This window comes from Amphiprion ocellaris, chromosome 4 (assembly GCF_022539595.1).
Source record: "Amphiprion ocellaris isolate individual 3 ecotype Okinawa chromosome 4, ASM2253959v1, whole genome shotgun sequence".
Taxonomy (NCBI): Eukaryota; Metazoa; Chordata; class Actinopteri; family Pomacentridae; genus Amphiprion; species Amphiprion ocellaris.
Window position 1 is genome coordinate 3,556,190 of NC_072769.1, and position 15,650 is coordinate 3,571,839.

Below are 15,650 nucleotides of genomic sequence, written 5' to 3' on the forward strand. Positions count from 1 at the left end.
CAACATGACAGAAATAAGAAACAAAATGACAAAAACATGAGACAAACGACAAAAGTCAGACAAAAAAAAAAACAAAAACAAAATATCACAAAAATGAGACACAAAACGACAAAAGAACAATGAACAATCTAGTCTTTTACTTCAGGATCAAAACAACTTGTCATGGTCTAGAAATGATTTTAAATTTATAGTTTTACTAATTTACAGTCTGCAGTTAATGTCTTCTCTGGAATTTTTACACTTTGAGGGCCGGATTGGACCCTCTGGAGGACCACTTTTGGCCCACGGGCCTCATGTTGGACATCCCTGGTCTAAACTTCTTGTTTGGATCAAAGTGCTGGACTAACAGATCCTCACCGTCCAGCTCACAGAAGTGATCCTGAGCATCGTCGTGTCTCGCCCAGTCAGCGAACGCCTCCTTACTCTGGTTACTGGAACGGGAAAATAACAGGAACTTAATTCATCATAGGGAAGAAACTGTGACAGAGTGACATAGGGATATGAAAATGACATGCATTTGTAAATGTGGTGATGACGACACTGGAAAGATATTTGAATACAGCGCAGTCCAGGAAAACCAACACAAGAAGGGAACTAAAACTGTGGGTGTTAAAGGGAGAATATTAGCTTTAGTTTAGCTTCCATAGAAGGCAGCAGAAATGTGTCCAAAGAAAATTAAAGTACGTAGAAGAGCGCTCCTCCTCTCTGGTCTGATTATTTTCAGGTTTTCCAGTCAAACCAGTTAGGCAGCATTAGAAGCTCTGCTGTCGGGTTTAAATATGTGGCTTCAACACAAAAACAACAAAAACGAGAGACAAACGACAAGTTAGATGAAAAGCAAGACAAAATACAAAAATGAGACTCAAAACGACAAAAACGAGAGACAAACGGCAAGCTAGACAAAAAACAACACAAACAAGACAAAATATTACAAAAATGAGACACAAAACGATGAAAATGAGACAAAAAAAACCCAAAAAAGAGACACAATTTGACCAAAAAAAGTTACAAAGTGACAAAAAAGTGGACAAATGAAACAGACAAGACTGTGAAATGAGAAAAAATGAGAAAAGTGAGAAACAAAATGACAAAAAGTAGTTAAGACAAGCGACACAAAAAAAACACAAATCGACACAAACTATACACAAAACAACGAATAAAGCAAAACACAAAATGACTAAAATAAGACAAAAAACACAAGCGAAACAAAAAGCAAACACAAAGCGACAAAAACGAGAAACTAAACCACAAAAACATAAGACAAACATCAGACAAAAAACGACAAAAACAACACAAAATATTACAAAAATGAGACTCAAAACGACAAAAACGTGAGACAAAAGGCAAGCTAGAAAAAAACAACAAAAACAAGTCCAAATATTTCAAAAATGGGACACAAAACGATGAAAATGAGACAAAAAAAACCCAAAAGAGACAAAATTTGACCAAAAAAGTTACAAAGTGACAAAAAAGTGGACAAATGAAACAGACAAGACCAAAAATGAGAAGTGAGAAACAAAACGACAAAAAGTAGGCAAGACAAGTAAGACAAAAAAAACACAAATCGACACAAACTATACACAAAACAACGAATAAAGCAAAACACATAATGACAAAAATAAGACAAAAACCACAAGTAAGACAAAAAGGAAACACAAAACGACAAAAACGACACAAAACATTACAAAATGAGACACAAAACGACAAAAGAACGATTAACAATCTAGTATTTTACTTCAGGATCAAAACAACTTGTCATGGTCTAGAAATTATTTTAAAATTATAGTTTTACTAATTTACAATCTGCAGTTAATGTCTTCTCTGGAATTTTTACACTTTGACGACTGGATTGGACCCTCTGGAGGGCCGCTTTTGGCCCGCGGGCCTCATGTTGGACACCCCTGGTCTAGAGCTGTGAGTTGTGAGTGAAACTAGCAGCTGGTAGATGGTTGCCGTGGTTACTATCAGACGGCAGCAGGTCTCACCTCAGGGTGCTGTTGATGGCTCCCAGCTCGTTGGCCTGCTCACACTCCGTCATGTCGGACATGGTGTTGGCCGCCTGGGAGTACTGGAGACACAGAGGGTGTTAGCATGTCACGCTACTGCCATCATCTCCATACACAAATACATACATGTTCACTGAGCCTGAGTTAATGAGGAGACCTGCTAAACCACACGTCTGACCTCTTCCTCATGCTAATGATGCTAACTCATCATTAACATAATCTGGTTTCATCACTGTGTGGCAAACTGGAAAAGTAGGAACTACAGAACACACCCACCCACTCATGTTCTCTGCTCCTCGGTTTTTATTTGACTATTCAAACCAGGGGTGTCCAACATGCGGCCTGTGTTTTTGTCGTTTTATTTCTCGTTTTTGTCGTTTTGTGTTTTTTTTCCTTATTTTTGTCATTTTATGTTTTGCTTTATTTGTTGTTTTGTGCATAGTTTTTGTCATTTTGTGGTTTTTTGTCTCACTTTTGTCATTTTTTTAATCTCGTTTTTGTCATTTGTCCATTTTTTTGTCACTTTGTAATTTGTCAATTTTTTTGTCTTTTTGTTTTATTTCGTGTTGTTTGTCTAATTTTTTGCCATTTTGTGTCTCATTTTTGTAATATTTTGTCTTGTTTTTTGTCTTTTTCTGTCTGACTTTCGTCTCATGTTTTTGTCATTTTGTGTTTTGCTTTATTCGTTGTGTGCTGTTTTCGTTGTTTTGTGTTTTTTGTCTCGTTTTTGTCTTTTTTGTTCTGCTTCGAGTCGTTTGTCTCATTTTTTGTCATTTTGTATCTCTTGTGGTGTTTTGTGTCTCATTGTCTGTGTCTTTTTTTGTCTGACTTCTGTCGTTTGTCTCATATTTTTGTTGTTTTTCGTTTTTGTGATTTTGTGTTTGTTGTCTTATTTTTGTCATTTTATGTTTTGCTTTATTTGTTGTTTTGTGTATTGTTTTTGTTGTTTTGTGTTTTTTTTGTCCCACTTGTGTTGTTTGTCTACGTTTTTGTCGATTTGTTTCTTACTCTTGTCATTTTTTGTCCTGTTTGTGTCATTTGTATATTTTTTTGTCTAACTTTTGTCATTTGTCCATTTTTTGTCACTTTGTAACTTTGTCTGATTTTTTGTCTTTTTTTGTTTTGTTTCATGATGTTTGTCTCATTTGTTGTCATTTTTTTTGTTGCTTTTGTCATTTTGTGTCTCATTTTAGTCGTTTTGTGTTTTGCTTTATTCGTTGTTTTGTGCATCGATTTTGTCGTTTTGTGCTTTTTTTGTCTCACTTATGTTGTTCTCCCATTTTTTTGTCGCTTTGTAACTTTGTTGTCTAATTTTTTGTCTCTTTTTTGTTTCGTTTCGTGCCGTTTGTCTCATATTTTGTCATTTTTTTCTCATTTTTGTCGTTTTGTGTCTCGTTTTTGTAATATTTTGTCTTGTTTTTGGTGGAGATTTTGTTTTTTTTTTGTCTGACTTTTGTCGTTTTGATCATAAAGTAAAATACTATATGGTTCAGTTCTAGATACCTGCGATTATAGTTAGGAGTTAATAAGATAATTAAGATAATTCCTTAAATGTGAACATTTCTGCACTAAAACAAAGGAACCATTAGGAGTTGTGGTTATTTCTAGGTTATTATGCTGTGGTTTTACTGGTCTGGTCCACTGGAGATCAGACTGGACTGGATGTGGAATGTGGACTAAGATGAGTTGGACATCCCTGGTTTAAAACACTTCGACTGCTACACCTGTTAGTTTCCAGACAGGTTTGTTTGTGAACTCCTGCTGACGTGGCACATGCTGAACACTAACTGCTGATGGAACATGTTGGACCTTCACTGAGATGAATGCAGATGTCCAAACAGTCCTGGGTCATAACTAGACAAACATCAGGCTGCAGGCCAAGAGCTGGCAAACACTCAGTTCTCAGTCTCACATGGAAACTATCAGAGATAAGGTCCAAGTGCGTACGTACGTGCGTGCGTACGTGCGCTTTACTGAATCAGCTGAGGAAACAGTAAGTACTGGAACGAATGCAGCTGCGACTGAACTCCATTACATAAGCTGCAGGAGGTTGAGAGTGTATAAATCACACCTGTATGCCACAGTTTATGGATCATTCCAGAACTGGAGGACATTTGGGCTTCTGAATATTTTAAAAATCAACCTTCTGTTTTACAGTTTTCTGCTCCATAGTGATCAATAATAGGTATTGATTGGCTCAGCTTCCACATCAATGGTAGCATTTTTATTCCATGACAAGATGACAACAACAAGACATATAACAATAAAAACGAGACAAAAAAGAACAAAAACAGAATAAGAAACGACAAAAATAAGACACAAAATGACAAAAACAAAACAGAAAACGAGAAAAATGAAACACAAAACGAGAAAAATGACACACAAAATGACAAAAAGACATTAAATGACTAAAACAAGACTCAAAAGGACAGAAATGAGACAAAATGACAAAACAAGACAGCAAACGACAAAAACGAGACATAAAACGATAAAAACGAGACACAAAATGACAAAAGTGAGACACAAAACAACAAAAACAAGACATAAAATGACAAGTACGAGACAGAAAATAACAGAAAGAAGAAAGAAAACAACAAAAACGTCATCAACAGGTTCTGCTCACATGTTGTGGGACACGTTCCATGGATAATAATTATTCTTTAAAATATTATTTTGATAAAAAAATGTTCCCACAATTGCAGAGACATGAATGAAAAAAACCCCCAAAAAAGTAGATTTAAATTAGATTCTAACTGTTTTATCAGAGGTGGGACAAGAGAAAAATGGCATTTTAGGGGAACTCCAGATTTATTTGGTATTTTAAAATATCTTCTGTTAAACTGTTAATAACTCATTCATTGTGTGTACAATTTTACAAAATGTGAACCAATAAGTGAAAAGAGCAGCGTAACTCTATGCATCCACTAATGCTGCTTCATTCCGCTATTAAAGGATATTTTCATATTTTCTTTGGAACATTTAACTACATCAGGCAGCACCATGTTCCCTCTGACTTCTTAAACAGCTGCATGTTGTAATTACCAGATCTTTTAGGGGTTTTTCTTTTGCACAGAGCTTCCATAACTCTTCACATTTCCATCTGTAGCTCACTTTAACATGAACTCTGTCTACTGATCTCACCTTGTTGTAGTTCCCAGACTTGATGCCAACAGGAACCTTACTCTGGAAAACACAGCAAGCAGAATGAGATGCTGTTTCCTACACAGATGAAGGATAATAAATACATTTCAGACAGTACAGTAAATGTAGTGGGCTGATGTCTGACCTCTGGGCAGGGCTCCACATGGCAGTCCTTGATGGCACAGTGTCCATCATCAGGCCAGAAAGGACACGGTCTCTTCAGGTTCACCTAGAGAAAACATGGAATCACAAAGTCATGAGGAATAATAGAAGTTCTTCATCATCATCGGCTTCATCAGCGCTGTCCACCATGAGGAGACAAAGGCCTGGATGAGTCCAAACTTCCTCCAGATAAACAGCTCCTAAACTGAAGCCATTCTTGTCCTCACCCCTCATCAGGTCCAATCATCTTCCAGAACCACCTTCACCATCTCCAGACCAGACAGTTTCCAACCTCAGAGTGAGACCGGACCCTCACCTGACATTCAACAACCGCCTCAAACATCTCAGCAAGATGTCCTCGTTTTTCCACCTCTATAATATCACCAAACTCCATCCCACCCTCACCCTTTCACGACAAAACCACGAAAATAAGACACAAAAGACAAAAACAAGAAACAAAATGACAAAAAAAAGAAACAAAATGACAAAAACAAGACAGAAAACAACATAAACATGATAAAAAAAATGACAAAAACAAGACACAAAACATTAAAAACAAGACACAAAAGACAAAAACAAGAAACAAAATGACAAAAGCAAGACACAAAATGACATAAACCAGACAGAAAACAACAAAAACAGCGCTCGGGCAACAGCAGGCCGCTATGTGGTCACGTGACCGAGCTTTCAGCTTGACGGTCCGGTAGATGAATCAGATAAACAAAACCATTTCTCTTTTATTTCAAAAACACTTCAGCAAAAAGTATTTCTGAAGGCATTTGAGGCAGAAATAATCTGTGCAGCAGCTGAATCTGTCCTGGTTTTATGTCACTGATGGCTAGTTTAGAAGTTTGAGGACAGTTTCACGATGCCTGGAATCTCCGCACGCCGCATCCAATTTGCATAAAGTAGAAGTCAGTCTACTTTATGCAAATGAGCTGCAGCCCTCTCCAGGTAAACACACCGGAGTGGACTCCACTGAACTCCACGCATCGTGAAACTGTCCTCAAACTAGCCATCAGTGAAATAAAACGAGGACAGATTCAGCTGCTGCACACATTTTGTCTTGTTTTTGTTCTTTTTGTCTTTTTCTATCTGACTTTTGTCGTTTTGATCATATAGTCAAACTGGTCCGGTCCACTGGAGATCAAAGTGGGCTGAATGTGGAACCTGAACTAAGATGAGATGGACACCCCTTCATTCAACGGTATCCTTCTTGTTTCGAGCATAAGTGTCTGGTGTTTAAATGAACATCTGAGTATTATTGAATATCATCAGGTCTATATTTTATTAAACCTGAACTAAACTGCTCTATTTTTGTGAAGAACACAAGAAGAAAAATCCCTTCATCCAGTTCTGCTCTAACATGAGGATGTGGCTCTGCTGTGACGTTGATTATAGAAAACACAAGATGAACACGACTTCTGTAAACGTCAGGAGTGGTGGGGTGATATTAACAAGACAGCCAAGCCGGCTTTAAAAACGGAGGTAGAAGGACCATCAGTGTCACTGTAATTACAGCATTCACTGCAAACATCTTCCTTCCTCTCTGTGAGTTAGTATTTCACAACATTTCATCGACACTTCCTTCCTGCTCTGTAAAGTTCTCCAACGCAAAAAACTAACTGAAAGACCACATACCAGAAGTGCAGTACTACCTGACAAGTGTAAAACCTGACAAGTGTAAAACTTCCACAGAAGACATTAACTGCAGGTTGTAACTCAGTAAAACTATAAATTTAAAATCATTTCTAGACCATGACAAGTTGTTTGGCTCAGAAAGTAAAATACTAAATTGTTCATTGTTCTTTTGTTGTTTTGTGTCTCATTTTTGTAATATTTTGTCTTGTTTTTATCATTTTTTTGGTCCGATTTTTGTCGTTTTGTTTCTCGCTTTTGTCATTTTTGGTCTCTCACTTGTGGAACTTTTTAATTAGTTTTGTGTCATTTCTCCTTGTTTTTTGTCGTTTTGTGTCTTGTTTTTATCATTTTGCGTCTCATTTTTATAACATTTTGTCTTGTTTTTGTTGTTTTTTGGTCTGACTTGTTTGCCTCGTGTTTTTTTTTTATGGTTTTGTTTCTGGTTTTTCTTGTTTTGTGTTTCCTTTTGTCTTATTTTTGTCATTTTGTGTTTTGCTTTATTCGTTGTTTTGTGTATCGTTTGTATCGTTTTGTGATTTCTTTTGTCTCGCTTGTGTTGTTCATCTACTTTTTTGTCATTTTGTTTCTTGCTTTTGTCATTTTTGGTCTGCCATTTCTGTAACTTTTTAATTAGTTTTGTGTCATTTGTCCATTTTTTTTTCACTTTGTAACTTTTTTGTCAAATTTTTTGTCTCTTTTTTGTTTGGTTTCATGTCGTTTTTCTCATTTTTTGTCATTTTGTGTCTCATTTTTGTAATATTTTCTCTTGTTTTTTTGTCTGACTTTTGTCGTTTGTCTCATGTTTTATGGTTTTGTTTCTCGTTTTGGTCATTTTGTCTTTTCCCGTTTGCCTCGCTTGTGTTTTTTCTTGTGTTTCTCTGAAAACTTCCACTAATATAAAGTGACAGAAACACAGTCAATGGAAAATAAATGTGTCTAATTACTTTGAGGTGTTTGCTCTGAAAACGGTATGGAACAAAGTTTTAATCGTCTTAATATGACCCAGGTTTTATTCCAGATGTTGTGTATTAGCAGTGAAGCAGCAGCCCTCACCTTGTAGTATCTGAAGTAGTCTCTCTCTGTCAGCTTCTTGATGCGAGGATAAATCTTGAAGTTGTTGAAGACGTCGATGCTTTCCACATCACAGAAGCAGTCGTCCAGGACTCCCGTGAGCTGAAGCAGAGAACAGAAAAAACAATGAGTTACTGCCTGGAGGACAACTTCTACACCAGGATGAGTCTCTGAAATAACACAGCTCATCAATGGAACAAGGATTCAAGCAGATTTAAAGGAAAAACAATGTTTTTATTCATGTATAACAATAATCGTCTTTATAGTCACACGATTTACATCATAGCATTAACTTGGATGGATGGATAGATGGACAGACAGACAGACAGACAGACAGACAGACAGACAGACACAGTGGTCCCTCACTATATCGCGGATTTTTGGATTGGGTTTGGTTCCGCGGATGTTTCATTATATCACGGAATTTTTCAGTACAGATACTTTTTCTGTAGGCAAGTTGCATTAAAAGGTAATATTAGACAGCATGTGCCTACTCTTTACACACGTTATAATTGCCTAGAACTTTTATTTTGACACAGACTACAGTATAAATGTGGCAGGAAGTCATCAAACATACTACACTTCATACTCACGGTCCTGACAACATGACACTTAACCAAACTAACAAGGCTGACTAAACCACAAAAACACAATAAAACATAAATACTAATAACACTGGAACACTAACATAAAGCACAATAATGACATTTAATCCCCCAACACCCCAAACTCCCATGGTGCATTGCAGCACAACAGTTCAGTCATAGTGGCCAGCGTACAGCACTGGGCTCTGATTGGCTCAGCGACTGCAGCATCAGTCTCCTCCGTCTCCCCTGAGCATATGATATGATATGATATGATATGATGTGATGTGGTGTGGTGTGGTGTGGTGTGGTGTGGTGTGGTGTGGTGTGGTGTGGTGTGGTGTGGTGTGGTGTGGTGTGGTGTGGTGTGGTGTGGTGTGGTATTGTATTGTATTGTATTGTATTGTATTGTATTGTATTGTATTGTATTGTATTGTATTGTATTGTATTATTATTATTATTATTATTATGTTATATTATATATGGTATATATATTCTATTCTATTCTATTCTATATGGTATAGCAGCATTCAGTATCTGGTCTGATCGCTGCATAGTGTTGCTCTGCAGTGATGTGAGGTGTGTGGGGAGGATTTATAAAGCCTTAAAATATGTATCAACAAGAAAAATACTTAGAGATTGCAATACTCCGCCAAGACAGTTCATCCTCTGACCTGGCGCTGAACACAGGCGTGTGTTATGCATGTGTGCGTGAATCGTCTGACCTAAATATGTAGCGGGACACATGTGATGGGACTCAAACACCCCCACAATTTAATCTATCAGTCAATTGTTCCTTGTACCAATTCCGATAAGTCAGCAACGGCAGATTTGTAGTAGGATCACATGATCATCAGCAGGGAGCTGAGGCAGCGTTCACTTGTTGTCATGGTTACAGTGACGCCGTGCCAGCCGCTATGTCTTGCAATGGGAAATACTTAACAAATCCGTGGATCCAGACTATAAGCTGCATCACTGCCAAAATCTAACCACTTGGTCCTTGTGTCATTTCTGACCTTCCCTGAATATTTCATCCAAATCCGTTGGTCTGTTTTTGAGTAATGTTGCGCAGGACAGACGGATTCACACACAAACATATGCGGATCCTCACATAACTCCGCTGCGTTCCTTGGCGGAGTTATAATAGAATAAATATTCTAGTATCAGATTTTTGTATGATTGTGTTCATTTGCATTTACTTGATTTTGTTTATTATTTTTGTGTTCATTTATGTTGTGCCGGTAAGAGCGGTCTGTGTTTGTTGTGCTGAACAGTGAATAAAACCTGCAGAAAACTGTCGTGTCCTGCTGGGGATGTTTAGCATGGAAGACGGCAAAAGACATGAGCATAAAAACGCAAAATAGTTGTAACCAGCCTGACCTACAGCCCTGGAGACGGGTGAGTCGACCGATGGATGGATGGATGGATGGATGGATGGATGGATGGATGGATGGATGGATGGATGGATGGATGGATGGATGGATGGATGGATGGATGGATGGATGGATGGATAGATGGATAGATGGATAGATGTCTTTCCCAGCAGGAGACTCTCAGACTGTCCCACCTGGTCTTTCATACATAATACATCCTCCACTGCTGTTACCTGAACCCCTACAGGTGACACAGAATCCAGACCACCTGATCGACTCTAACTCTGCTCCAACAACAGGTTAAAAAAAACAGATGAGCGACCAGACAGCCCAGAGGAGTTCAGTAAAGAGAGCTTATAGGTGGGCCAGTAATCAGGCTTCTAGTGTTTTATCAGTAACTCTACACCTGTACAGTCCTGCAGCAGGTGACCACCCATCACCTGTACTTATCTGGTTATACTAGTCAGCTCCTGTGCTCTGAACATTGGATAACTCAGAAGATGAGCGTTTAGATTGGTAAAACGATCAATACACTTTCCTGCTTTATTTAAACTCTGTGTGTCCAAACAACTATTAAGAACAAAAGATAATTCATTTACTGTAACAGAAGACAAACAAACCCAGAAAATATTCACTTCTGAGACACCAGATGTGAACAGTTTGGGCCTTAAAATTACAATGTGCCTTGAAAGAACACCTTATAATGCAATACCTAAAGTATTACTGCACAATAATTCAAGCTCTGGTCTCTGTAGGTTATTTAGAGTTGGCCAATTAGCGCAGTAGGGCTGAGACTAATGAGTATATTCATAGCCAATTAAGAGATAACAAGAGATAAAACATTATTATTCTCAAAGCAAATTCCTGTGCCAGATACTAGAGAATCAATAAGTTATAAGTAAATTAAGCTAAAATAAAACTAGAATAGAAAAATAGGAAATAAAACTGAGGTAATAAACAATATCACACCCAGTAATGAAATATTGGACATAAAACTGAAATAATGAGTCAGAAAATAAAATATTACACATGATACTGAAAGTGAAATTGGAAAAAGCAATACTGCAAATGACATTTATATTATTGCTCGGATTTAAATGTCCAATTAATCTATAGGTTAGTTTTAAAATGTAATCAGTACCGAGAGATATTCAGTTTACTTTCATTAAGGAGGAAAAAACAAGGAGAAATGTTCATTTGAGTGTCTTGAAAAATACCATATAAGTAATACGTACCATTTAAAAAGCACCCAAAACAATTAATCTGATATTAAAATAACAGAATAATTGCAGCTCTACAAAGCATGATTTTTTTCTTCTATTTGCACAAACAAATTAAAATACATGATCACTGGCTCTGAAACAGCCAAAGGTGTTTATCCAGTTTCAAAAATGTGTTTGCATTTCTACATTTTTAAAAGAAAAGAAGCACAAATAGAAAGTTGTTATTTATGAATTAACCATGACTGTATTTTTAAATCAACCCGACACATCATGCTTTGATGCTTTTATGCTTCCACTTCGCCCGACTGGTTCTGTGACTTCAGCTACACAAACAACTCAACAAGTTTCCTGTTTTACCATTTGTTTCAGGCAACAAAGGTTGTTTTTTTTTCTTAATTAAGCCTGTAGACTAAAACACATTTTTAAATTCACATTTTAAACACAAACAAAGTTCAATTATCAGACCAAGTTCTGTGCAAACATATGGAGACAGCTTTAAAGGCTTGAGGTAAATCTGAGAAACACTAACAAAGGTTCTTTAAAGAACCATTTAAAACACTCTACCTGAGTGCAAACATAATATAAAAGACAAAAAAAGACAAAAAAAGACAAAAACAAGACAAAATATTACACAAATGAGATCAAAAATGACAAAAGCGAAAAACAAAATGACAAAGCATGAGACGAAAGTCAGACAAAAAACAACAAAAACAAGACAAAATATTTAAAAAATGAGACACAAAACGACAAAAGAACAATGAACAATCTAGTATTTTACTTTCTGATCAAAACAACTTGTCATGGTCTAGAAATGATTTTAAATTTATAGTTTTACTAATTTACAATCTGCAGTTAATGTCTTCTCTGGAATTTTTACACTTTGAGGGCCAGACTGGACCCTCTGGAGGACCGCTTTTGGCCCATGGGCCGCATGTTGGACACCCCTGATGTAAGAGATTGAAAATATCCATAAAAAACAAAACGAACAGTGATACACAGCATAATGTAGTACACCAGGAAACTCTCTAATATATCACCTCAAAGGTTTTAGTTAAATCATAGATGGCAGGTTACTACTCTCTGTTATTGCATTAACTATACGCTGACGTTCAGAAACACCTGCTAGTCTCTGTGGTATAAATGACATCATATTAACCAAAACACAGCTGACCTCTGAGTGCAACAGTCCACTGAGTGCTACGAAAGGCAGGAAAAGACAAATGGCCCTCAGCATTCTGCCCCAACTTCAGTTTTTTGTGTTTAACTCCCCTGAAACTGAACTATTAGTCCCAGCAGCAGCAGCCCTTCTGCCGGTGTGTGGGCTGAGTTGTCATTAGAAACCTCCAGTCCCATGTACACCCGGAGCCCCGCCTCCAAACAACCGGCTGTCAAACTAAACCCCGCCTCTCAAACCGCCGCCTCCCACTTTGTAGTCCTCTGTGGGGTCTCAGGCCGTTAAGAGCACTTTGTAGCTGCGGCGCAAAAGACTACAACTCCCACGAGGGGGCACGAGGCGGGAGCTACGCAGCCAATCAGAGTACACCACGCTTTTCTACTCTGTAATGGAAAAATAACAAACTCACAATCAGTCTGCGACTTGAGGAAGCGGCGTTTTACATTTATTGTGTTCCGAATAGTTCCAGAAAGCAGCAGCAGAGTGGTAACGAAGTAAAACAGGAATGTTTACAGATAAATAAGTCGACAGTCATGCAGTGTAGCGAATAACTTCCTCGTTTTTTCTCTCTCGGTTGAACATTCGAGATGTTTTTCGATGGATAGCTATGAAGTAAAATAGAATGTCGTTTTAGCTATTAGCTGACTGCGTAGGAAGATTAACATTTATGCGTTTTATGAGTGCTCGAAGACAAAAACTATAAATATACGGAGCACCGGAGCTGCAGGTTAGCGTTAGCGTTTGGAGCCCCGCCTCCAAACAACCGGCTGTTAAACTAAACCCCGCCCTCAAACCGCCGCCTCCCAGTTTGTAGTCCTCTATAGGCTCTCGGGCCGTTAAGAGCGCTTAGTAGCTGCGGCGCAAAAGACTACAACTTCCAGAAGGCGGGAACTCTGCCGCAGCCAATCCGAGTACACCACACTTTTCTACTCTGTAATGGAAATAAACTCACAATCTGTCTGCGACTTCAGCAAGCGTCGTTTTACATTTATTGTGTTCCAAATAGTTCCAGAAACGAAGTTAAACAGGAATGTTTACAGATAAATAAGTTGATAGTCACGCAGTGTGGCGAAAAAAAATATTTTTTTTCTCTCTCGGTTGAACACTCGAAATGTTTTCCATTGGAAAGCTATGAAGAAAAATAGAATGTCACGTTAGCTATTAGTTGACTGTTTAGGAAGATTAACATTTATGCGTTTTATGAGTGCTAGAATTTTTTTTTTAACTATGAGCGCGTCACGGTTACACATTGTGACGTCAAATTAAGATGACAGCAGAAAGTGCTAGAAAATTTCCGGAACGGTAAAAATAACACACAAATAACGCTTTACAGAACAAATACAAACCGTGATAAAACAGTTCAGATGTCAGGGTGACAGTAGCCCGGTGTTGGGGGGACTTACATGGCAGAAGCAGCTCTGGTCCTGGTTCTGGTCCGGGCTCTCCGGGGCTCGGCTCGGATGCTCGCTATGCTGCGTTTGAGGTTTTACGTTGTTCTGTTGAAACCAGCCCAGAACAAAGTTCCCGAAGAACCAGGCCAGCAGCAAAACACCGAACGCTTGTAACGTTACTTTCCACATAACTCACTGTCCCGGGGTGGCTTCGGAGGGAGGCTAAAAACAAAGCAGAAGCAGTCTGTCAGGCTGCCTGTGTGGCGACTGGGTAGCTAGCCGATTAGCTTCAGGCTAACAGCGGATGTACGGGTCAGAGCGGGCCGGTGAAGCTAGCAGCCCGGTAACGGAGCACCCTCACACGGACATCTAGACCTGTGACACCCCTAACAGACGCGGGGCCATCGTGTAAAAATGGAACATCTCTGGAGAAGTTTTTGTCATCCAGCAGCCTGCACTTCAGTGTTAATAACGCAAATCACTTCTGCTTCCGGATCAAAATTTCAAAACAAGATGCGTGGGCCATCTGCAGTAAGTGCAGTTAAAACCCCTCTGGAAATATAAAGTGTCTCAGACATCAGCAAGAAACAAAATGACCACCGAGGAACAGACCATGACCACAAAAAGACAGAAAATACCCGCTAAGTGACTTTAAAAGACCACAAAGAGACAGGAAATTACCTTAAAGAAAAAAAAGCACTGCAATAAGACAGAAAATAACCACAAAAACATAAAATTATCACAAAATGACAGAAAATGACCACAGAAGAACTGAAAATGACCACTAAGTGACTCCAAACGACCACAAAAACTCAGAAAATAACCGTTAAGTGAATGGTTTTATTTCAGGTATGAATGAATGGTTTTATTTCGGTTACAAGATTACAGTACAATAATTTCATTTTGTGCGTTCAAAAAATATAATCATTCTTGCAGGAAGCTTTGTTTTGTTTTGTTTTTTTCTCCTCCTCCCTTCCTCCTCCCCTCCTCCTCTCACAAAAAAGAAAGAGGATGAAAAAGAAAAAAACCCAAAAAAAGAAAACACAACACAACAAAAAAGCGAACAAAAAAAAAAAATATATATATATATATATATATATATATATATATATATATATATTTTTTTTTTTTTTTTTTTTTTTTTTTTTTTTTTTGTTGTTTTTTTTTTGTAAAGTTCTGTAACCGAAAAAAGAATAGGCAGAAGCCAAGGCTTATTTTGCCTATCCTATACAATCCATAGTATCACCCAGCATATCAGTAATACAAGAAATAAAAGACAAAAAGAAAAAACAAAACAAGATTTTACTCTAAATTGTTCTTCTTAGTCATTTTACATATCAGTCATTTTACATTGTAATCCTTGATTATTTCGCCTTTCAATGCTTTTTTGAAGCTCACCAAAGATCTACACAGTTTCAATTCATTAAGTCCATTCCATAAAATAACCCCCAAATGTGAAACACATCTGTGTTTAACATTAGTTCTTATATGACCTCTTTCAAAGACACCCAGCCCTCTTAAATTATATATTTTTTCTCTTAATTTAAAAAATAGTTGAATACAGGTGGGAAGACTGTTATTCTTTACACGAAATAGTATTTCTAGTGTTTTTAAATATACAATATCTAAAAATTTCAAGGTGCAAGACTATAAATAGTTTATTAGTAGTTTCACAGTAGGAAGCTTTATTTATTATTCTAATAACGCTTTTCTGGAATTTAATTATAGGGTATATGTATTTCCCCAAACCTCAACACAGTATGTCATATATGGCATTATAAGTGAGAAATACAAAATACGCAGACCTTTCTTATTCAAAAATCGCTAGTTTGTAAATAATACCAATACTTTTAGATAATTTCTCTTTTATATAGTCTATATGTG

The 15,650-nt window shown here is 37.5% G+C and overlaps 1 protein-coding gene across 2 annotated transcripts in view; it reads right to left on the reverse strand.

Moving 5' to 3' along the window:
- The window catches only part of ero1b (endoplasmic reticulum oxidoreductase 1 beta), a 37,583-nt gene extending 23,314 nt beyond the window's left edge, over positions 1–14,269 (reverse strand). Inside the window, exons 1-6 of one of the 2 annotated variants that reach the window (XM_055010366.1) lie at positions 13,779–14,269; positions 8,004–8,123; positions 5,293–5,376; positions 5,148–5,189; positions 1,986–2,068; positions 358–431 (exon numbers count right to left, since the gene is read on the reverse strand). In XM_055010366.1, coding sequence (XP_054866341.1) covers positions 358–431; positions 1,986–2,068; positions 5,148–5,189; positions 5,293–5,376; positions 8,004–8,123; positions 13,779–13,955 — 580 coding nt within the window. In that variant the 5' untranslated portion in view covers positions 13,956–14,269. Of the gene's footprint in view, positions 1–357; positions 432–1,985; positions 2,069–5,147; positions 5,190–5,292; positions 5,377–8,003; positions 8,124–12,372; positions 12,535–13,778 lie in introns of those variants that run through there. The other variant, XM_055010367.1, reaches the window with a different exon arrangement.
- Positions 14,270–15,650: the final 1,381 nt, after the last annotated feature.